Genomic DNA, 25,678 nt, shown 5'->3' on the forward strand with positions numbered 1-25,678 from the left:
TTTGATGGCAACAGTTTGAAAAGTGAACCAATGAAGGAAGTGAAACGACACAAAATGTCATTTTGAGACTAAGAGCTCTTTGGGCTAAAAATCCTTCACTGAAATAAATAAAGCACAGTCTCTTGATATAATATTCAAATAAAACTATTTCAAGAGTCATTTAAAAATTTAACAGACTTCACTATTTACTTATTGCATACTTTCTGCTCAGAATACAGGTGATGGACAAAACAATTTGAACACCAACAAATGGCTGCATTTTATTAATAAGGGGAAATATTCCACTTTGAGGATACTGCATTTTACTAATAAGAGGCAATATTCCACTTTGAGGATAATTCTGGATATGTAGGAAAGTTTCAGCACTTTAACGGGAGTAGATCTTGGAAACTTTTAATTTGTGCTCATTGACTGGTTGGAAGCAGAATGGAATTATCCAGTGTTTATAACTAGTAAAAGGCACATATATTGTCAGAGCATGCTGCTTGTAAATAATAAGCAAGAAAGAAAAATTAAAATTTAAAAAAGAAGTATATATCAAGCATTAATTTTTGAGCAAATATGATCTAAAGCACCACAGGCAGAAGAATGTGAACATATATGTAGTATATATGGCAAATTTACTATTACAAAATTAAACACTAGATTTGAAGACACATGCTAATATTGATTTAAGAGTTTCAGAGATGGTGAAATGCATCTCAGAATAAAAACATCATGAATACCCCTGAACCTGCAAGCCAGCAAAATTATTACAGCAGAATTAGCACAGCAGTATAGGGTTATAAGATGACACTGGAGAAACTGAATCACACCTTCAGATTTGTGATAAATTTGGACACATGATTTACTGGAAAAAGATGTACACAGAACAGTAAAGCGGTGTGTTTTAAACCTTGACCTGCGAAATGCATTTGGAACTCTGCATCAAATAGTAACATAAAAAATGTTTTCCTTAAACAATATTAAATAATGCAGGATTATTTATAGAACACATGCATCTCCAGGATCCATAACAAAACAAGGATACTATGCACAAAAGATTATATCAAGATTATGATAAGATTTTACTGAAGTGATCTACCATAAATTTCTACTACTGAACCAAACATTAAATGGAAAGGTGCACTACCAATAGCTTGATCATTTTCATAATGTTTGGTAGAAAAAGTACCCATTGAGGATCAATCATCAGAGAGTGGTATTCCATCATGATAATGCAAGTTCCTACATATCTGATTGGACTCAGGAAATCACAGCATTTGAGATAAGACTTTCTATCTCTCTCACATAATCTTTGTAACTGAGGCATAATTTAACTGTTTATAAAACAAATTTTAACCATTGTAGAGCCAATATTTATTTTGCACTGTATCATATGATCTTGATTTTTGCTTTTTTCTGAATTTGCAAAATATCATACCTGGATGAAGGGCAGAAAACAAGACCTCATAAATCTGTCTGTAGAATTAAGTTTAGAGGTTCCCCAACCCAATGCAAAATTACAAGATCTTAAAAACTCATCGTACAGAGTCCTCAATATGATGAAAAATTTTTTGAGGCATTGGTGGAGTCAATTACTGAAGCTCAGATCAAACAGCATATAGGCTCAATGAAAACAAAGAATGTAGACTCAAGGAAAGGGAGACAAGAGTTTGAATTAGAATAACAACCAAACTCTAATAAGAACTAAATTCTCGAAATAATATTCCTAAGGTCTATAAGAGAATCGCAATTATTCCAAACTATCCGATATTTCACTGAAGTGACGTTTGAGTGTCAGGTTCACAAAGCAAATGTAAACAAAGGAGACTAGGTGTCTCGTGTCTCATTTAATGGCTGAACTGCCAATGGACATTGTTTCTATCATTTGACAGGAGCCAGAAGAAGAGCTTGATAATTATACACATGTAAAGAAAATTCTTTTGTAATGTTTTAAGTTCAGCCCAGAGACTTCTGTGAAATTTGTTCAGCAGGTCAAATCCTGATATTCCCTCTTTTACAGACCACAAGATTATTACTTTCTCAACAGGTACCACCATCTTATATCTAATAAAATGTCATTTTAAAACTTCCTACAGAGGACATACACAGTTCTATAGAAATCTGAGGACACATGTTAACAACCTAATAATGTCTTTAATGAAAAGTAATGACACATCCACATTAGACCTCTTATACACAATCATGACAGAATGCACAATAAGCACCTGCAAACATGCTTATAGGTTATAGATATAAGTCACTGGTCCCAGCCAAAAACACTTCCTCGTGGTTCCCAGCTCTCACGGCAGAACACAGCTGTGTGACAGCTTTAAGGAGAAGGGTGCTAGAAGAAATGCTCAGAAATTCTTGCATGCTAGCACATCATTGAGCGAGAGCTGAGTATAAGTGCAACACAAAAGCTGCCAAATTAACTTCCTGGCATCAGTTTTGTTCTCCGACTACTGACAACTACGGAGCATTGTTTAAAACTGCATGCCTACACTGACAACTACAAAGGCAAATGCAAAGGCTACAAAGGCAATTGCCTACACTGACAACTTTCTTCTAATAGTAACTGGTAGGAGCAGCCTTAAAAACACAGCACAAGAAAGCCTGGATACTTGGACCACTCAGGAGCACATGCTCAAAAAGTGGTAGAAAAGATGGCTCACAGCTCTCACAGGTCGCAGTGAAATTCTTTTTCTTTCCAAAAGTATCAATAGAGTTATGCAGCAGCACCGCTTCATTGACACAATACTTCTCTGGACATGGTTCATTCTCAGCATATTTGCACTGCTTCCAGTGCAATGACACAGATCTTTGCATATGTGGTAGGGAAGGAAAAGCAGACCATTACGTATTTGACTGCCTACAGACTTCAGGATACCACCTTAAAAAACCCAGCTCCCATGAAGTTGTCAGCATGGGCCACTAACATTAGCAGCACCAGATCTGCACAAAATATAATTGTCTCAGTCATTACCTATTATGCCACTGCCTACTCAGCCAAACCATATGCTGCCTGCCTCAATAAAAATATAGCAGCACACTTCCCCCTATACTCAATGCTGTTGACTATATTTAACTCTGTACATAATTCAGCATTAATATCTTAGTTTCTAAATTGATTATTTTTTAATTAACTGTCCATAAGTTTAAATGATATGTTCTCCTGCATTAGTTTATGCCCAGCTGCAATTTAACTTTGTACAAACAATGCCATTACAGTTTTGTCTCTTCCTGATTGCTCAAAGTGACTTGTGTGCTCTAGTCTTTTGCAAAAACAAAGTGTACTGTCATCTTTTAATAAATTCCAAACTACATTTGGTCAGTTCATCAGTACCCAACTCATTGTCATACCCCTAGTATCTTCTGGCGATCTGGCACCTAAACTCCATGTGGCTAACATCCTACTCGGAGGCCTAATTGAGCGGCGATCAGTATCTCTTGTATAATGCAACATGAAAAGCCTCAGAGTCTGTCTTTGCCAGAGAACTGCTGTTACATATCTGTTAGTGCAATCTGTACTACACTAAAGAATCTGCACCCAAATGAAAATCTGTGTCAACCTTTTGAAAAATGAACGCTGAACATTCCTCATCTGATGAATCTGAAGAATTGTGATTGTTGAAAAGTCTGAACAGAAAGATGTTGCAGCGAACATTACTGAAGACATAAAAGAGATTCAATCGACTGCATTAAATAAATTCAAAGGAAACTTCTCAGTGGATGGGGAAAAATTACACTAGACTGAGGAGAGCATCAGTTTTCAGTTTACTTCACAGTTGAGGTCACAGTTAGAGCATTCAGAAAGATCACCATGTAAGCTTACAAACTGGAGGCATTTTGTATAGCCTTGTGTTTAATGTTCTTAGTAGCTTGCAGTAGCAACATAAATATTGCATAGATTAAATGAAGTTTAATGCTTGTTTTAGCAAAGACCCTTTAGCAAAAATGTCAAGTGAAATGCAAACCAATCAAAGCTGTCTACAACGATATCAGAAACTCATAATATATTTGGAAACAACAACATGACAAAAAGTCAGCTTTATTAATATTCATTAAATACATTTCGTATAACTTAAGTTGCATTAAGGGAAGAAATACTACAAATATAAACAACAAATAAAATAGTTTTTTTTTAATATTATACAGTGGTTCAAAATGATAGATAAAAATAATCCTGTACCCATTAGCATTCATCACATAAGAAAAGCAAATCTCCAATTATTTAAGGTCAAAATCATAAATGAAATATAAATTTTCTTTGCAAAGTTGTTTCTCACACTTTGAATTTATGTTGGCAGACCTTGCATTATATAACTTTTACTTTGTAGGTTTATTAAATATGCATTTTCACCACATTTTGCCCTCGAATCTACATCATCACAAAACCCTCATTGTTACTGTAAAGATAGTGAAAAAGAATATGAAGCAAGCATGACAAAAACTTTCAGTACCATCCTGACTTTGCATAACTTAACAATGGAACATGCATAGAACACTGTGGGAAAAAATTGGATATAAACTTTAATTTCATATAAGATTAGCCATTCTGTGCTTTTTCATAAATTTTTAGACTACAGTGATCTGAAATTGGGTCAGTCATTTAAAAGAGCCATGCATTTACAGAAATTTTTTTCATATTCTTTCAATTTTTAATTCTATTTAATTCTCTTAACAGTTTACTTAAGTTCCTGCTTTGTTGCCTGTTTCTTATTATGCACATTTGAATTTTATTTGAACATTATTTTGCATTGCTCATATTTAAAAAATTAATAAATTGTGGTTACCTGGTGGAAAACGTAAGAATTATTGTTACCAGAATTACACAGTAAAAATTCAGCACAACAAAAATAACGACAATTTCATGATTCTGTGATGCATTTTTTTAAAACTAAGTTTCCTTCTAAATAACACAACAAAGATATATCAATGCAGTATAATAAATGAATGCCTATCATTTCCCATAGCAGCAAAACTTATATCTCCAATCCCCCCCCCCCCAAATTTCCCCAACATAGGAGGCAAACATGAAGGTTTAAAATATTTACTCGTTAGAATGTTCATACAATCTTTCTTTAAATTCCCTACTTGGAAGGATATGTTATGAAGTCTACATACTGAATTTACTCACAAACAGTTGTCCTCTAAAAGTTTTTATCAGTTCTCCAAGAACTACAGTACAAAGTCCGTAATCCGGACTCGTCAGGACTTCGCTGATTCCGGATTAGGGGTTTTTCTGGATTATAGATCATCAATTTAAATCTGGTAAGACGGCATGCAGAAATTATACAATCAAAAATATGAAACCATAATTTATGAAATAAAGAGCAATTGTGATCTAAAGGGTATCAAAATTTACACACACACAAAAAAAAAAAAAAAAAAAAAAAAAAAGAAGCTTAATATTTATTTGTTTATTTTAATAAACATTTCTATCAATGTAAGTTTTTTAAGTTGCTTTGTTTTTTGTGCTAATACTTTCTCTTTAAATCTATAAACAGACATAATTTCTTGTTCAGTTACAAAGTTCCATTGTTCAAGTCCTGTAATTGCTGTGTCGAGAATACCGATTAAATTGTCAATCGAAATTTTTTCGTTTTCAATAACGTTCTCTGTTACTTTCTTCACTATTGGAAGCACACACATGGGTAAACGCTTTATTGGCTTTACGCGCATGTGTAGCGGACGCGCGCATCAAATGCGCATGCGTATGTTTGTGGCTTTGAGGTCCGGATTATAGATCATTCCGGATAATGGACATCCGGATTACGGACTTTGTACTGTAGAAAAAAAGGGGGAGCACTATCAAAACACACACCACATTATATATGCTATATTTTAAATTCAATTCTATGAGTGCTATAATCATAGAATACAGTACATTATTCCCAATTTTTCTTTCACCCATAGGGGAAAAAAAAAAATTTTCAAGACTTCTTTTTTCCCAACCAATTGGCAAATAACTAGTTAGTAGTTAAGCACTCACTAATTATTTGCCAGAAGGTAACAGCACATCGACAAAAGATAGTTATACTTCATTCAGATCTAAATCTGAAGCTATCAGTGCAAAAATTAGTTTTGATAATCATCATATGAACCACACAATTTGAAAATCCCAAAATAGCATCAAATCCAGTAAAGTAGCACATTTAAAAAAAGCAACAAAATTAACACTGATATAAGCAAGGCCCACTAGCAGCCAACAGAGTACTGGTAATTTTAGCCTGGGTTTTATTTCCTTTAGAAGAATCACTGGCTGCTTACTCATTTTTATCATTTAATTTACATTACACACCATGTAATGTAAATATGAGACCATTTCTCTTAGAAATTCATTTAAAAAGTGCACTTTGTTCCTAGCCGGCTACCTCTGCCAAGATTAAATAACCTGGAACATACACACTAAAAGTGAATTTGATGATGCATTTTGAGCTGCACAGAAGGAATAACACTAGAATGGTGATAGGGGTCATTTTGACCCCTGAACACTTTTGACTGTTGATTACTTTTGTTTTATTAGAAGAAATCATTTGGAATTTTTTGACTTTTCCTAAATAGATAACAAATATTTGTAAAACAATTATGACCATTCTTGGTTTGTTAGTTTATGAAATATTGGAATGTATTCCTAGAATGGCGGACAATTTGACCTCTTTACTTTTATCACTCTTTCTGCTCGTGGCATTGTCAAATAACAAATGAAAAAAGCTCACTGTTAAGGATTTTTCGATTGTATTCATATTATCTCCCAGAGGAATAAAAACCTGGGTGGTCTCACTACTTTGTAATGTCTACATAAGTTGTTGTCTCTTTGTTTGCAATTACCTATTCGTTATAAGAAAATACTGCACAGAAGGTTGATGCAGGGTTTTTCATGCCTAGATTTCTTTTCAGAAATAGTTTATTTTACAGACAGTTGTTAGTTCAGCTTACTTAAAGCAGGTGATAACAGTTAGGACAGATGTTTTCTTGGTAATCCCAAATCAGTATTTCAGTAATATGAATTCTGCCGTCAAGTTCATTATCACCTTTCCTTTACGCTGTAAGAATCATATGCTAAAATATATTCCCTATCATTTTCTGATAGTCAGATATTTTTCTACTTTTTTCAACTTTTACAAAATATGCCTAATAAGCAAAAAAGAGGTCTTACGGATGAAGAAATTAAAAAAATTGTAGCAGGAGCTATCTGAAAATGAGTGTGATGGAGGTGAAATTGATAATTTTTCTATAGAAACTGAAGATGAATTCCAGACACAAACTATTAGTGAATCCGAGGACAGTGAAGTAAACGAAGAACTCAGCTGAAATAAACGGGCAAAAATGGATCAGGGTACTTGCAAAACTGTTTTTACAACTCCTGATAACACGATATGGAATAAAATAAATTCCAAAAATTCAGTCTGCGGCTGTGTTCCTGCTTATAATGTTCTAAATGAAACAGAAGGACCAACCATCTTGTGCAAAGAGTCGTGTTTCTGAGGACAAACTGTTTGATGATGATGATACCTTGCTGCGTATAAAGAAATGTACATAATCCAAAGCTCATTGGCAACTTGGAAATAAAGACTGGAAGTTATCATTGGCTGAGAGATAGATGCTTTTGTTGATATATTGTATGTTCGAGGAGTAATAGGAGCAAAAGGCTTAGATTTATATTCCTTGTGGTCTGAAGCATGGGGAATACCATTTTGCAAAGAAACTATATCAAAAGATAGATTCAAAGAAATAAAACGATTTTTTAAGGTTCTATGAAAAGACGACAAGATCTACTCAATTACAGACTGATAAATTTGCTCTTGCATCAGACATGTGGAACAAATTTATTGAAAACTGCAAAATGTGCTACCGGCCAGGACAAGTTATTACAGTTTATGAACAATTATTCCCATCTAAAGCTATGCGTATATTTACACAATATATGTCTAAATCTTCAATTATGTTTGTCTGAAAATGTTGTCATAAAATTAACGGAGCCACATTTAAACAAAGAGAGGAATATTACCACGGATAATTATTTTACTAGCGTTAAATTAGCAGAAATGCTAAAATCAAAAAATACAACTATGGTACGCACAATCAAAAAGAACAGTAGAGAAATTCCTATATCTTATGCATGGTAATCTTTATTCATCGACGACAGTGGAACATGATAATATCACATTTACCATTTATCAAGGCAAAAGAAACAAAAGCGTTTTTCTACAGAGCTCATTACATTCTACTGTAAAAAACTGAAGACAGTCTCAAGAAGTTGTTCGATTCAATAGCATTTTACAATGCAACAAAGTATGGTATATATTCGTGATCAGATGTGCCGAAAATATTCAGTTAAATCGGCTTCTAGACGATGGCCTGTACTTTTTTTTTCAATAATTTGGATTGCGCAGCTTTGAACACCTGGATAATTTATAAAAGTGTAACAGGAAACACCATTAACAGGAGAGATTTTCTACTGAAATTAGGAGAGGAGTTAAGAGTGGTGCATATGGCTACAAAACTCCCAAAGATCCTTCCTGAGTCTTCAGAAAAAACACATGAAAAGAAAATGGATATAAAGAGAAAAAAGTGTCATGTACAGAGATGCAATGGAAACAAATCTCAAGAATATTGTGCATCTTGTTCCGAAGTTGTGTGCGGAAAATGCACTGGAAAAATTGTTAAAATTATTTTTGCATCAACTGCATTAATTCTTAATATGTATGTGTAATCTCTAATATTTTAAACATTAAATAGAACTGAAATGAAATGCTTTACATATTCCATTCAGCTACACATATAATATATAAATGAAACATTAGAGATATGATATAAATGAAACATATAATGATATAAATGAAACATTAGAGAACATCTCTGGATTTAGAGAATGAATTCTCCTCTGAGTAAGTACATAAAAAAATATATTACATAAATTTTGTTTTATTTTAGTTAAGATTAGTTTTAATTTGTGAAACCATTTATTTGAAATCAATTCTTAACATTTACAGTATTTTAAAAAGTCAATAAATTATCATGTGATATTAAATATAAATTATGAAATACATATAAAGTTCATATTTGTGGCAAGGTATGGCATTTAAAACTGTTTTCCGTTGTTGTTTTAGTACTTTCATCGAAGGGTCAAACTGACCCCTTACTGCCGTTTCAGTAGGTAAGATTTTCCGCTGTTCTAGCGTTAAATGCCTATACTAATCGACCTGCATGCAGTTTATGTTTGACTTGTGGACACTGTTTATGTTTCTTCAGACAGTGATAATTTTTCAGTTTTTCATCACTAAATATCCAATACGCTCACTACTCTCAATCTTCCGTCAGTAATTTCTGATAATCTGGACCCTCACTGAAAAATTGTGAACTTGTTGGTGACATTGGGCAGCATTTGCAAACCTGTTGGTGAGAAATGTTTGTTTGGGTATATTAATGTCTATTTCAACATTCCATTCAGTGCTGCCTATTTTTATTAACATTCTTCTTTTTATAAACAAGGTCTTTTTCCCTTGCACTGTTGTTTTCCCCATGCACATTTTCCCTATTTTCACTTGCAAAAAATTAAGCCCAAGATTTTACTGAAGATGCCAAACGCTGCAATATGCAGTGCACTACCATATAAGCTAAAATTCCCATACAAGGAATCATAACACTTGCAAAAATGTCTGCAAAAGCAGAAATTCATTCATTCTGTTGATAACACTCTGAAATATCTCTTGGGTATAAAAATTTGTACAAAGTGTTCCTACATACTGCATTTTGTCTGCTCAAGTTAGTCAAGATTCAAGCATAAAAATAATGAAAATATCCTTTTGCATCTACAAGAGCTAATATCTTGCAATTACTGCTTAGTTCTCTAAGGGATAAGCTCTTTTTCAATTACTGAACTTAACAATCTGATAATGGATAATCTAAGCATTGCTTCCCCCCTCCAAAAAAAGGGCTTTCTGTAAACCTTTTAAAAATGGACAAAATGTCTAACCTGTGCATTTAAATAAAAAAGGGCTGACGTTTGAAGCATTCAATGTTTAGGAATATCAGCAACCTATATATTTCCATAAGATTTGATTTCTCGGAAACCTAACAATGAAAAGCTTGTTACTGATCACAATGCTTAATGATAAACATTAAGAGATTTTCCCATATGCTGGTATATATATATATATATTTGTACGTTTTGTTCTCACAATAATATTACAATTTTCTTTTCTTTGGGGAAAAAATAGCCCAAGGGGAAAAAAGCACATCTATAGTACTAAACTGCATTCATCCATAACATAAGTTTGAAGCAATTAACTTGCAAAACTTCAAATCCTTCACTATTATCTTATCGGTTGCAAAACGTTCTACATATTGAATGCATAACTAACACTAGACATCAAAAATGAAAATTTTTGAAAAAATTACAGTACATTATGAGCATTCATATTTTTTTTCAAATGGCTTGATTTTTGTCTGGTTTTGGGCAGCAGCACTAGCATAACTTGATGTACTTCATATGCAAATTACTGTGCTTTTTAAGCTTTTTTGTTGCTTAAAATTTATAGTAATACACTAAATACAGTGAAAACTAACTAAGAATGCTGAAATAGTATGATTTGCAGCAATACTCAATTTACTGAAGTGAAAAAAAATTCTTCAAACAGAAATAACTAATGCATGTTTTTGGCAGATACTAACAATACTGGTAACACCCCAATACTAACACAATTTTGGTTAAAGAATTAATTTAATTGCATTACACATATGGTAATGAATTTGGTAGTATATCTGCAAGTGTTTAAGTGTTCACATGTTGAAAAAATGTAACATTTTATAACATAATTGTACTTATTTTAAACAGACTAGAATAAAAAACATTCTATGCACTCATGACATGACTAACACTTTCGCATTTTTTTAAAAACATATGTAATTTATATAAACTATCTGTTGAAGTTTCATCCTGCTTTAAAATCAACCAAAAAAGTGTCCTGAATCTTTATTGAAAAATATGTGCTTGAATGGTGTAATTCAATTTCATAGACAAGGTATGAAAAAAAAGGGGACTGATACCACATGTCACAGCAAAAACATTCACAGTGAAGCCACTTGTCACAAACTGATCTCGGATTAAGCTGAGTGTGTGGCCATGCAATAATATCCTAAACTCTCTACCCATGTAAGAATGTTTTGAACAAACACATTAAGTGTTTCATTGGCACAGTAATCATGGAATAGAAAGTTAAGCTGAAATTGCTGACTCTTTACAGAGATTTTAAAGTTTCAGAAAATGTACAAAAATAAGTGTATCAACTACATGTGGTTTACTGACATATTGTATTTCCAAAATGGCAAAAAAAAAAAAAAAAAAAAAAAAAAAGTATCCAAAGTAATAAATATCCTTAAAGACCCATAAGCAGCAAAACAGAGAGAGAGGACATCAAAGTAGTACTTTCAGAAATAGAGAAAGATCATCAGATCATAATTTATGGAACTGCTGAAGAGTTCAACATTAGATATGGTTCAGTTTATTTCATTCTTAGCGAAGATTTGAGTATGCCATGCACATCTGTGAAGTTTGCTTCAAAACTGCTTTCAAACGATACAAAACAAAATTTGATTTCAGCTGTACAATTATGGCAAGAATGATGAAAACTTCCTGAAAATTCTCATAACAGATGACAAATCTTGACTAAATAGTTATGACCCTGAAACCAAGGCTGTCTTTACAATGGAAGATTCTAATTTCTCTGAGATCCAAGAAAGCATGAATGAGTTGAAGCAATGTGAAGATACTGTTGATTGTTTTCTTTAACTTCAACAGTATTTTTGATGATGAATTTTTCTATCTGGAATAATATAATTCAGATGTACTCCCATAAAGTGCTGTGGTATTTAAGAAAGTCTGTTTTTTAATATGGGTAATTTGTATGCACTCAGTGAAGGGTAACTCCATCATGATAATGCACTTACCCCTTTAACTCAGCATGCACAAGTTTTTGGCTATGCACAAAATTTTGTAGATCTGATAGCCACTGTATATTCTCCCAATCTCATCCCCTGCAACATTTTTCTCTTTTAAAATATCAAATTCCATTTGAAGGAAGAAAATGTCAAGATATCAAGAAAATTCATAAGAACATAATGAGGCAGTAGTTTATATTCCAGAAAAGCATCCCAGGTATGCTTCCTGCAATGAAAACAATGCAGGATACAATTTGTGGCTTCATGGAAAGAAAAAAAAAAAAAAAAAAAAAAAAAAAAAAAAAAAAAAAAACCTATTTTTAAGAAGATTAACTCTTTGACTACTAACCAGGCATATATGTCCCATTAAAAGTTTAAAAATTATTGCTAGGTTAAAAAGCACTTAGAATCTTCTGAATGTTGGGGATCATTTTCCAATAGTTGGAAAATCAAGATGCAGCTGTGCTCATTGTACACAAATGAACATAGAGAAAAGAACAAATATGAGTTGCCCAATGTGTAATGTTGGGTTATACAAAGAATGCTTTACCCTGTACCCTACAATGTAAAATCTATTTCATATAATAAAGTTTTCGAGAATAATAGGTGTGCTTATAGTAAGTCGATCGCTAGATATGGGATTTGTGTATCCCATCATTAACAATGGCTAAGACATATGTGTTTGGCTTGGAAACGGTCCCTTTGGCTTGGAAACCGTTTGTCAAAAATATCCCTAATGCTAAATTTACCTTATTTATGACATAGACATATTTTGTTCACTTGAATAAAAAATAGGGTATTTTTTTTTAATTCAAAGAGTTAAATCTGTTAAATCATGTAGATTTTTTTAATAACCACTAATCCTAATATTTCAATCAAATTGAAAGTGTGTAACTATATTCTATGAGAATTTTCCTGAGAAAATGTTACTATTATATATTCAGAATGAATGATGAGCAGCACTGTTTTAGCTCTAGAATGCTAATAAATTAGAAACTAAAATTATGCATAAAAGTAACAAATGCAATAATGCTTTCATTATTGCAATCATTCACATTACAATTTCATTATTGCAATCATTTTAATTGCAATAATGCTTTCAAATTAAAATAAAAATATACAATATGAACTTTAAAAATAACAACATGAATCTTTCCAACTTTAAAAAGGAATCAGTTTAGTGATTACTTTCAATTTGGTGATGAAAATGTTTACTTTGAAATGTTTCTTTACACTTATTAGTGGATCACCAATGCTCAAATGGATAAAATTCTTGACACAGGTATTTGATTTAAAATTTGTATCTTGAGAATTAAAAGGGTTTCCTGCATAAGCTTTTAATTATTTTTTCATCTGTAACACAAATAAAAGCCAATTTCTTTTAAGAAGCCTTCTGTGAAGACATCTCTCCTATGAATACTTTCAAATGTGCTACCTTAAGTAATTTAACCCCAATATTCAAACTACATTTTAACACAAAATAATTCTGCTTTCCTGTATGAGTTATATTTGCCTTGATCACGATTTTTATTTCATGTATTTCCTTTTTATTCCTCCTTACTATAACCTCTCGTGTCATAAGATCAAAATACGTAATTTTCTTACTTTCTACAGAAACTATTTCACAAATATCAGATTCTGGAGTTAGGAACTGTCATGACTTTCGAGGTGGTGGAGGTGGAGCTATTGTTGGAGGAGGCCCAATGTTGAATGATGCAGTCAAAGGAACTACCAAAGGCTTATCCTTCAATGGTATATTTTCATACAATTGCAAGGGCTCATCGGGGGGCCTTTAAGGAAACTGAAATTAAGAAAGGCAGCAAAAACAAAAACAACAACATGCAGCAAAAAAGAAAAGTGGCTATTTTTTAAAATTTAATTACAAGCAAATAATACAGGCAACATGCATTTTTTTTTCTTTTATATATTGCACACACGTGCTTCTGCATCAGCAACAGATCTTAGAGATAAATAAAATAAATTAACTGAAATCATAAATAAATAAAAATTAACTTGAAATTATATAAACTACCATAATAGTGTAAACAATTAAAATCTATTCCTGCAGAGTTTACTTTTAGAAGCAAGAATATAAACAATTTTATCTTACCATGCTTTTCATCAGAGGGAGTTTTAACAGTGGTACATGATCTTACATTTTTGACTAATTAAAAAAAGTGAGATGCATTATAGCTATTAAGAAAAATGTGATTTTTCTTTGCTCAGAATTTTATATATTTTTATATATTTAAATAACCAATCAACCTCTTTTTTTCTCTTGTATTTATTTATTTTGTGTTAAACTACTTTGGAAAAAACAGAGAAGAAAGACATAATTACTTAAAATATGAAACCGATGTGTAATGTTGGTTTGTGTAATGTTGGATTTAACTTTGAGAGAATAGCATTTCAAATTCACATTTTGAATTAAAAATGCTACTCTCTCAAGGTGAAAAACCATAATGGTGTATTAGTTATGGCAAAGCATACTAGGGCTATCTGCCTAAGGGGAGGGATGCCTTTCGTGGAGGACTTTCTAAGGGAAACTGGCTCGTATACACGTTACACATGGGGAAAACCATGAAAACGCCCATGCAGCCAGCCCGTTCGCAGGATTCGAACCTCGGACCGAACTACCAGTGTTCAGCGACTTTACCGCTCGGCCGCTGGTGGGCGAAAAACCATAATGAAAAAAGCATGAAGAAAAATAATAAAAAAAAAAAAACAGCTGAGGTTTTCAGATACACAATTGAATTTCCTAGAAATGCATATAGTTGTATGAATGCACACATAAAGATATTGCTTCTGTTGTATACAATAGAAAGAAATGTGGCAACCTGGATAATGTAAGAAAATGTGAGCAGTCAGTCAAGCATTTTTAACTGACAGGGAAGGAAAATGCTGACAAGAAGTAGATTCCTGAAAGGAAACATACAAAAAATATGAAGAAATACAAACAAGAGCATTTCTTCCAACTGAATCTATACTATGCATGTAGATGGCACAGCATGTAAAATTTTCATACAACAGATTAATGTTTTGAAATCAAAAACAAATGATGAAAATTAATTCTGGCTTTTACAATACAAAGCAAGCTGATATCAATTAGTTAATCTTACAGAGTATTTGGCAAACAGAATTCTATACTTACTATGCATTTTATTCATAATATTCACTGCAACATGAGTTAATCATTAGGTGATTTTTATGGTAAGAAAATTATTTATAATAAATTTTGATGCAGATTTTTTCTAGTAAATTCCGATAAAATCTTAAAACACATTTAAATATATAGGAGAATAGAACAGCTGAATTACAAGAAGAAACTTGGATACGAAAAGTTCTCTGAAACTAAATCTAGAAAAAATATATATATTAATTAACAACAGGTATAAATTTTATGGGCATTTTCACAAGCAGAAGTAAATTCCTTAAATAACAGAAATCTTCACTACTGAAAGTAAATGCAGTACAAAGTTCGTAATCCGGACGTCCATTATCCAGAATGATCTATAATCTGGACCTGAAAGCCACAAACTTTCTTTTGTATGCTTTATGCATGCGTGCAAAAGAATGCACATACATTATGCACCCCATACTTCCACAGTTATAACACCTTGGTTCATTACTCTTATTAGGTACAGCGCGTGCTTTATTTTGTGCGTTAGTACTTGAATAACCCTTATTCTTCGTATCTGGAACACGGATTTTCTCATAAATTTTTAATTTTTCTTTGAATTCAGAAATAGTTTTACGTCCATACAAAATAATTTTGTTACTACTCTGATCGAGTATCCCATTAATTACATAATCAGGAATTGATGAATCATCAACAGAACCGCGACTGGCTATTTCACGCATGGCCATTAAATATTTGGAAAGGGATTCACCAGGTTTTCAGTGTTGTTTAAGTCCAGACATAATCTAAATGAACAGCATTTTTTTCTACTTAGCATGATATTACTTGCATAATCAGAACAGCTTGGCTTAACGATTTGTTTCTCTAACCATTCCGAAATCTGTTTATCAATTTCACGCTGCTCTGTGGGGGGGGGGGGTGACATCATGGCGCGCAATGAACTGGAAGTTGATCTGCCAGCACTATCCTCATCTGAGCAGATGTTTTTATTTTATTCGGCTTGTAATTCCTTACTAAGTGTAGAATTTCATCTTGATGTACGTCGTCTTTGATATGATTTAAATCAATTGCCTCGTCATTATAAATATCAGGAATACACATAAAATAGTTTTCTGGTTGGAATTTTCTAATTTCGACTATGCGTAATGTATGCTTTACTCATGCGCACATTGAAAGAAATGTCTAATAAAGTAAACAAATAAATATTAAGCTTCTTTTTTTTTTTTTTTTTTTTTTTTTTTTTGTAAAATTTGATACCCTTTAGATCATAATTGCTCTTTATTTCAGAAATTATGGTTTCATATTTTTAATTGTATAATTTCTGCATGTCATCTCACCAGATTTAAACTGATGATCTATATTCCGGAAAAACCTCTAATCTGGAATCATCAAAGTCCCAACGAGTCCGGATTACAGACTTTGTACTGTACATTATATAAACACACATTGATTTATTATACTAATTTCTTTAAATGTTCATAATGATGATATTTTTTAGAAGGGTTGCATCTGTGTCTGCATTGGACATTAAGTAGACAATAAATTTACTCAACACAACTTTAAAAATATGTATCCCCCCCCCAAAAAAAACAGTACTACTGGGGGGGGGGAAGAAAAAAGAAAAGGAGAATCTCAGTGTATGCAAACAGATATTAGTTCTCATATTTTATGGGTTAAAAACTGAAATGGAAATTTAGCAATGATTTTCATTATGGTCTAAATTTAGTCAGCTGATTTTTATTCAATTTTGTCTTCTCAAAGCTACCCTTATGGAAAAAAAAAAAAAAAAAAAAAAAATATCCATCTGATAATTTTATACAGCAGTGGCCACCATGAACGAAAACTACTGCTTCTCTGATCAATCACCAAAGTTGATTATGACTAAAAACTACCTCTACTTAGCACCTCACACACGCAATAAAATTATTTTAGTCAAAAAATGTTTTGCACATTTTTAAATACTTCCTGCAACTAATAAATGTATGGGAGTTCTCAAAAGTAAATAAACTGCAACATTATTAGAAAAAATAACCAGGAGCCGCATAATCAGTTTCTAGCATAAATAAATGCCTTTCTTCTTCCATAACACTGCATCTCCAAATATTTCTATCATTGATATATAAGATGTAACAGAACTGATAGTCATAAGTTTAAAAGGTGACAGAAAGTAACAATTTCTGTAATACAATATGGGATAGAACATGAAATATGAATGCAGAAACACAATAGGTATGAAGAACATGAAAGTGAAAAGTAATTTTAATGATGGATATTTAGAAGAAATAATGCTTGATATTTACAACAACCATCCAAATAAATGATCACCAAACAGAATATTGATGATGAAGTGATTGACAGATGCCCGACATGTTATATGCTTCTGCAGCAGTGATGCTAATTTTGGTGACAAAGTCTTAAAAAATGTCAATCTGCTTCTCATAAACAATCATCATTGTCCCGCATGTATTGCAGTTGTTGGCCATTTATTTGAACAACTCTTACAAATATCAAACACTGTTTTACGAAAATAGTAATAATAAGAAATAATGAGTTGTTTTAATTAAGATCTATGATTAAAATAACTATCATCTTCATATTTCCTGTGTTAGTTGCCTTCACATTTCACAATCTACTACACATTTTATTATGAAAATTGTTACTTTTTCCATGTCCTTCACTGCTTATAAACATGACCATTAATTCTGTTACACTGTATAAATAGATGCATTTTGTGACCATCTGTGCATGCTCTATTATTATGAAATATAATTATTTTTTTCTTCAGAATCATACTGAATTGTACCTAGCAGAATTTATTGAGCAGCAATATATAAGAAACAAAATTGCTTCGAAGTCATATTAATAGCAATTGCATGCATATAACTACCAGAAACTGTATGCAAAAAATAAATGTGAGTATAATTTTATTATATTTAGCTTTTTTCTACAAGGTTTCTGTTATTTCTGTGTGGCATTTTTTATATGTCAAATGCAACTCATGCTTGGTGATTTTGTTTTTTTATAGTAAACACAGTATACTGTCAGTCTTATCAAATTTGATTCATGTTTCATAAATAATTTACAAATTTAAAATTACAATATTAACACATGATATTTAATGATAAATATTTAGCTAGCATAGCTCTGGCAAATATTATAAATATCCAAATGCATATTTGAATTACAGATAAAGAATACCTTGGTACTATTGAATCTGGACTAGGTCTTGGAGGCACAGGTGGTTTCAAATTTTCACAAGAAGACCTAGTAACAAGAGGAGGCATTGTTGGCGTTGGCGGACTTAGAGTTGTAGCACAAGCTGAAGCATTTGTAACAACTTTGACAGGATCAGTTGCACCGGCTGCTTCTGCTGTATACTTAATATTAGTATATTCTCTTCCCAACTGGATACTTTTCTGAAAATTAATTATAATTTCAATTAGGAATTTAGAAGTCATGCTACATTTGAAAAGAAGTTTGTCACTAAATTCCAATTTTTAATTTTCTTAATTTTTCTTGACCGAACAGAAAAATCCCCAGAACAAAATAATGTAACTTCAAATTAAACTGAAGCAATGGAATCTTTACATTTACTACAAAACACAATACATTATGAAAATTTATCTTATTTGTTGATGTGAGGAAAATGAAAGAATTAAAAATACAAATATGCATATCAACATTAAAAAATATACAGAGAATTTTTTGGCAAGAAAACTAAATTCCGGAAAAACTGTCCATTCTTAAAAAAAAAAAAAAAAAAAAAAAAAAAAAAAAAAAAAAAAAAAAAAAAAACACTCATTGTGGAGAAATATGTCATTTATAATATTAGAAAACTTTTTAACTTTTAGTCCAAAGAAAACGATGGATTTCCAAACACAGAGCTAAGGATTACATTACACTATTTACTTCTGAAGGATAGACTTCTGAAAAAAGAGATAGTAGAAGAGTACATTTCTGAAGATAAGAAGTGATGAAAAACCCATTACCAGGAGGAAAAGAGATAAAATTTATAACATATGAAGGAGATAAAATACTTTCCGTAGTAAAATGAACACTACAGTAATTTTTCATTTGCTTTCTGTCGAGGAAAGGTAATTTTTGTTTATTTTGTACTATTCAAAAATATAAAATTTTTATAATTTGAGAGAATCGATCTGTGCATTTTTTAATTTCTCTAACTTTCTCAGGGAAAAATACTGTTATACGACAATTTTCAAAAATGTTTATAGTTTCCTTTCTATGACAATTTTTTTTTTTTATTTCTGTCACTTTCCATGAATTTCCAGGTAAATGGGAAATCCTACAAAAACATAAGGTATCTAGAAATTTTGAGCACCAGTGTGTCCTTATAAAATGGGATAGGGTAACACTGTTAATGGCATAGCACAGCAAGATCTATAATGTAACCTAGTTTGGGTCACATTTGTTTCATTGTTAAAAAATAAAAAAATTTCTCAACTTCTTCAAAAGAAGAGAACATCTGCTACAAATAACACTAAGCAAAGTTAAACAACATCTAAATATTAATAACATATCTTTACTATTGTATACTGAACATAAATATGGAAGTTACAACTCTTTACAGATTTTCCACTCCATCTTAATTTCCATCACGTGCCACCCTACTGGCATGGCGATCTGGAAACCCGCTGCCTTAGCCTACAATCCAAGTTTGAAAGCATGGATATTTGTATATGTCCACCCTCATTTCTTGCAGGTATAATGCCAGTCTACCACTTGTAGTGTACCTTAGGCAACATTCTCAAATACTAAATTCAGCCTCAGGAATTAGATAGTTAAATAACTAGTTTAATTGTTCCAAATAATGCTTGAAGAGAAATTGTTCAGCCATCTGAAAATAAAATTCTCAGACTTTCTAAGACTAAATGGAAAAATTTCTCTGACCAAACACAAGAACTAGTAATCAAATTAAGTATGAATAACTGAATAATTTTTCCATAAAAAATAATTAAAAATAATAATATAATATATCTAAATAATTACAGCAAGGCAAATAAAAGAAATACATGAAAGAAAAATGTATCTGTGTTCAAAAATGTATATAGGGTTTTTAAAAAAGTAGTAGCAAACACTGAGAAAAACTTCATTCTCTAAAACAAATTTATAACATCATTCACAGTAAATGTTACTCTTATAATACTTTAAAATAAAGCGGAAGAGCTAAGGACTACAATGGGTTGAAAATAAAAAAGCTTAATTAATAGTTATTATGATGTACCACCATATAATATAATGATTTCTTAACTATATAATTTATTTTTGACAGTCAAATGACACTTATAAAAGGATAAAATAAGAATTACATTTTTAATTAAAAAAGTGAATAACAGCTCACTGACACTGAGATGAAAGTTACAGATTAATAAAATTTTATTAGATAGGAGGCATACATAATTCTTTCCTCAAGAAAAAGATTATAATAGTACTTCTTCATATGCTCTCTGTTAGAATAAATTAGTGTCACTTTTGCATAATGAAACATTTTATTGTATACATGATCATAAAGAAATATAACAGCACTTGTAATACAAAAATTTAAAAAAAAAAGAAAGAAATTTTAAAAAAGAGAATAATAATAATATGAGAACTCACAATAAATTATTACTGATGATTCAACATTTGAGACAGAATTAAAGTATAAATGGTATTATTTCAGAAATCAGTATTAATAATTTTAATTACTATATTTCAATAAAATTACCATAATTCAAACTAGTAATTTTATCACTTTCTAAAGACAGCAATTCAAAATCATTTCTTTGAATATGCAATTATAATGCAAGAGAACAGAATTTTCAGATCTAACCATATGTAACGTTGTTTTTTGAAGTAGGTTTTCAAGAAAGAAAAACTAAAAAATAAGACTCATTTATTCAACTATGCATTTCTCACTGAATCAATAACTTTCTTCCAGATTTCTAATAATTTTTCATGCCCTTCCTAAAGAAATAAGCCAGTTTATTGGTGAAAAATTTTTGAAAATCTGTTTCAAATACCTCAAGTGAGCTGTATCTTTTCGATCCATGAAATTTTGCAAGCTTTGAGCCACATGTCACTTCTTATCGCCATGTATACTAGACAGTTAAAAAAAAGTAGAATGTTTTCATATGAATGAAAAGCAGCATAGATATTTACATGTTCTCTTTCAATTAGTATCACTAAGTTCATGCAGAACTAACTAGCCAAGCACAGAAAAGCTTTCAACTTCCTACAAATGGTGATGCAGAGTTAATGATGATGAATTAACCTTTTCTGTCAACTCTTAACAGTTGCATATGGATTTCATTTTGTTACAGCATGTTGATTACAGCATTTTGTTACAGCATGTTTTTTTAATGATATGCTGAAGCATATCATTAAAAAAGAGAGAGAGAGACAGATAGGGTATCTGTACAGCTGGCATCCTTTAAGATAAAATGCTTTTATTACGATTTAGAGAACCATCATGGGCATTTGCAAACACCCCTACCATATACATCATTCCCAATTTTTACAGTATTTGCTGTAAACATGTTAAAACCATGTCCTCAGATGACCTAATAAATTATAACTGAATATGATGTTCGTTTCTGAATACTGTTATAATGCAAACATACAAAAAGCTGAACTAAGTCCAGTATCAACAACATAGGCTCTAAATCTGTTAAGACAGTGAACAATCTAATCAAACTTTATCATTAATGTCTACTGTGAAAACAATTCCCATGGTTAAAAGCATTAACGCAAACTTAGGACTAAGATGGAAGAGTCAGAATAGACTATAAAAATGCTTTCTCATATAGCTTACTTTTCAGATAGCCTTAGTTTGATAATATATGTCTGATAATACATCGTGTTTCAAAAAGAATATATGTATTACAAAGAGTTATTTTGTCCAAACTATCAACCACTGTGCCTTGGCTCAGCTATTGGCGAAACAAATACATAGTTTAGTTTATATTAATAGCCACTAGATGTTAGCTGTCTTCTGTTTTACGTGGTAACCGTCGCATGTTTAAAATGGCTACTCCACAGCAGAAATCATTTTGTGTTCTCGAGTTTGCGAAGTGCGTGATAGTGTTCCCGACGAAAATGTTGCCCGGATTCAAACTGCTTTCCAACGTACTCCTTCAAAATCAAATCGTTGTGTGAGTTGGGAGTTACAACAGCAATTTGGTGTGTTTTGAGATGTCGGTTAATTATGAAGCTTTACAAGTTACATTTGTTACAGACTCTGCGTCCTGATGACAAACGCAAATGAGTGGCATTTTGTAACGAGATTTTTGATGCTACTGACAATGATATCACTTTTGCACAATGCATCATGTTCAGTGATGAAGCGACTTTTCATGTTAGTGGTCATGAAAACAAGCACAATGTTTGAATTTGGGGTCTACAGAACCCACATGCAGCCATTGAACACGCACGAGATTTGCCCCAAATCAATGTGTTTTGTGCGATATCCCGATCATCTGTTTACGACCCATTCTTCTTTGATGGAAACATGGTTAATGATCAGCAGTATCTGTCTATGTTATAAAAGTGGTTGTTTCCGAGGCTGAACGAAGACAACTTCATTTTTCAACAAGATGGGGCACCCTCTCACTGGTGTCGCTAAGTGCGTAATTATCTGAATGAAACTCTACTGAACCACTGGTTTGGTCGTCAAGGAGCTGGCGACTTAGCATGTCTCAGCTGGCCTCCACGGTCACCGGATTTGACAACCTGTGATTTATTCCTGTAGGTTTTCATTAAAGACAATGTTCATGTGCCACCACTCCCACATAACCTGGAAGAGGTGAAGAACTGGATACGTACTGTCATAATATCAGTGACGACGACATGCTTACTCGAGTATGGGAGGAATTTGAGTATCGATGTGATACTGTTTGTGTCGCTGATGGAGGATATACTGAATATCTGTAACATCTGTAATCTAAACTCAACAGGTTCGTACATATGTGTGTAAAGTTTCATATTCGCATGTCATACAGTTTAATAAATATATGCATTTGAAATACGTATATTCTTTTTGAAACACACTGTATAAATTATGTATAACACTTTTGCCATACAGTGTGTATTTGAAACACACTGTACGGCAAAAGAGAGTGTGCACAAGTCAGCTGAAATAGTCGGAAATTCTTTGTTTGAGTACTACATAATAAGCGGATTAAAGCTCACAGCAATGCGGAATACTACAGGGAAAGAGTGACGTCAGTGCAGAAGCGAAGAGGTTGCCTTTTAATTCAAATTAGAAATTTAAAGTCTATTTTCTTTTATATTACACACACACACACACACACACACACATATATATATAGTACAGACAAACAAGAAGAAAAAGCTTCAAATTAGTGAATTTAAAAATTTATGTATTATGACTAAAAAGTAAAATCCTGCATTATTGCTGCAAAGATAATATTCAATTCAAAAAAGTAATAGTGAACATAAAGGAAATTATCTCCTAGGAAGTTCAAAGTGAAATTTAGAAAGCAAATGTGCATAATAATTAATTGGAACTTATATATAAATACACCAGAACCGTCAATATAGCATTTTACACAAAACTGCAAAAGAGAACAATTGTTTTCAGTCTATTACAGCAACTTCCATGAATTTTCATCATATAATGGGGGGAAATATTTAAAAAAAAATTAGTAGATAGATAACAAATTTTAAAAACTTGGTTTATTGATTAATTTTTGGGACAAATACTTGGTTAAAACATAAAATATGTATGTGATAGTTTTTTTTTATAATCATTAGGCATAACCCCCCCCCTTTTTTCCTTCTGTAAAAGAAACACTACACTGTGATAAAATGGCTGTGTTAAATATAAATACCAGTTTAATTTTTTGCCTGCATGAATATCAATAGGGAAAATTATTAAAGAAAAAAGTTCTTTTATGCATCTCTACAAGTATGGGGGAACAAGGCATGTAAGCTTATTGAAAATAAATTTAGAAAATACAAGAAAAAGAAAACATACTTCCGTTGTTCAGATATGGTATCAGGCATTGACAATAACGGCTTATAAAAAATACTGTTTTCAGGTGCATCTTCTTGAAGACGTTTCATTTGGTCAATTACACCTTCCTTTAAATACATTAAAAAAATTATCATATTAAGAACAGTATGTAAAATGCTAATGTTATTTAAGAAAAATGTATAGATTTAATTACTTGCCATTGACACAGGATGGTAAGTCATCCCAGTTCTCATTCCTTCTTGCATTACCTGTATCATATCCAAAAACTGAAAGGGAAAAAATATGCTTAAAAAAGGTGCACAAATAAACTGAATCTTAATTTTGCAAGCTCAATGAAGACCAAATACTTTGTTACATTTTACAAGTTTTATAATAACTGAATTTTTAATGAAATTTTCTTTAAGAACTGAATAATGTTAGCAGCAATAAGAAAATTACAAGTCCTATAAATTAATGCTGTGGAAAAATTTAAAACAGTTGCTACCTTCAGTTTTATTTTTTACATTACATCTAATTACACACACATTATACAGAATTATTTTCCATTTAATACAAAGAAATTATAAATTTAAAATAAGTGTTTTTGCATATAAACCATTCAACAAGATTGTCTTTTATCAATTATCCTAATCCTTCTAATTATTAATAAAGGTCCACAGCTAAAGCTGCCAAGTTTCATGAAAATTATACTTAAGCACAACAATGTTTATTAATCTTGTTTGAATGTATTTGTTTAACTGACTGCAATTAGAATGTAAAGGCAGAAAACTTCCACACTTCTGTTTAAAAATATATAATATATGATCAATAAATAGTAATATACATGAAAACAGAAAAGAATATAAATGTATACATGCAAAGATTTTGCTTTAAGCAAAAATTAATTTAAAATCTTCTCAATCAAATCACTACCTCCATAAGCTATTTTTAAATTTCCAATTTCAATTTAATGGCACTCTTATGAGCCCCAACGAAGACATAGATTTTGTTAATTATATAGTGTCTGCGACTGCTCTCTACAAAGGTTGGGGAAAGAGGGATAGGAGACCTTCAGATCCCTCCTCAGTGGTGTTTTTCAACCAAATTGAGGAACAGATTTCACTTTCTCATAAGTGTAATTTAGTCACCCATAGAATACACCATCAGCAACATTTTGGAAAATGAGACAGAAAAACGAGCTATAGGTTTTGGCCATTTGTGACATTTAATTGCAAGATATGATTTAGAGAACTGGAAGATGATGGTCTGTTGATATGATTTACAGTAATAATATCACCAGTCAGATTAACCCACGAAGACGCGCGCTACTTTTAGCTACGCGAGGACGCATGTCGGGCTCCATAGGCTTGAAGCATTTTTCTTAACAAAACAAAAATAAAATTGCTTGTGTAATTGAAGAAAACATTTAAATAATAAAAACAGAGTGTATAAAATATAAATATATACCTTTAATTTAATAAGTCTAATAAAATTCTATTTTAAAACAATTTAAAGACTGAAATTATTTATCATTAACAAAAATTAAACTGATTTCTTTTTGAGTGCAAATAAAATTTAGTACTAATTTACGCAATATTAAATTTTTACACCAATAATTTCAAAATAAAACTTACATT

The 25,678-nt window shown here is 31.6% G+C and overlaps 1 protein-coding gene across 3 annotated transcripts in view; it reads right to left on the minus strand.

Moving 5' to 3' along the window:
• LOC146995643 (uncharacterized) overlaps positions 1–25,678 on the minus strand; it is a 69,435-nt gene that overhangs the window by 16,337 nt on the left and 27,420 nt on the right. The window contains exons 4-7 of one of the 3 annotated variants that reach the window (XM_085821565.1): positions 24,256–24,328; positions 24,063–24,165; positions 18,266–18,483; positions 13,582–13,718 (exon numbers count right to left, since the gene is read on the minus strand). In XM_085821565.1, coding sequence (XP_085677691.1) covers positions 18,369–18,483; positions 24,063–24,165; positions 24,256–24,328 — 291 coding nt within the window. In that variant the 3' untranslated portion in view covers positions 13,582–13,718; positions 18,266–18,368. Of the gene's footprint in view, positions 1–13,581; positions 13,719–18,265; positions 18,484–24,062; positions 24,170–24,255; positions 24,329–25,678 lie in introns of those variants that run through there. The other 2 variants (XM_085821563.1, XM_085821564.1) reach the window with 2 other exon arrangements.

The sequence above is a fragment of the Stegodyphus dumicola genome, chromosome 8, assembly GCF_044657685.1.
Source record: "Stegodyphus dumicola isolate Sdum_Otavi_A_Nest chromosome 8, ASM4465768v1".
NCBI lineage: Eukaryota > Metazoa > Arthropoda > Arachnida > Araneae > Eresidae > Stegodyphus > Stegodyphus dumicola.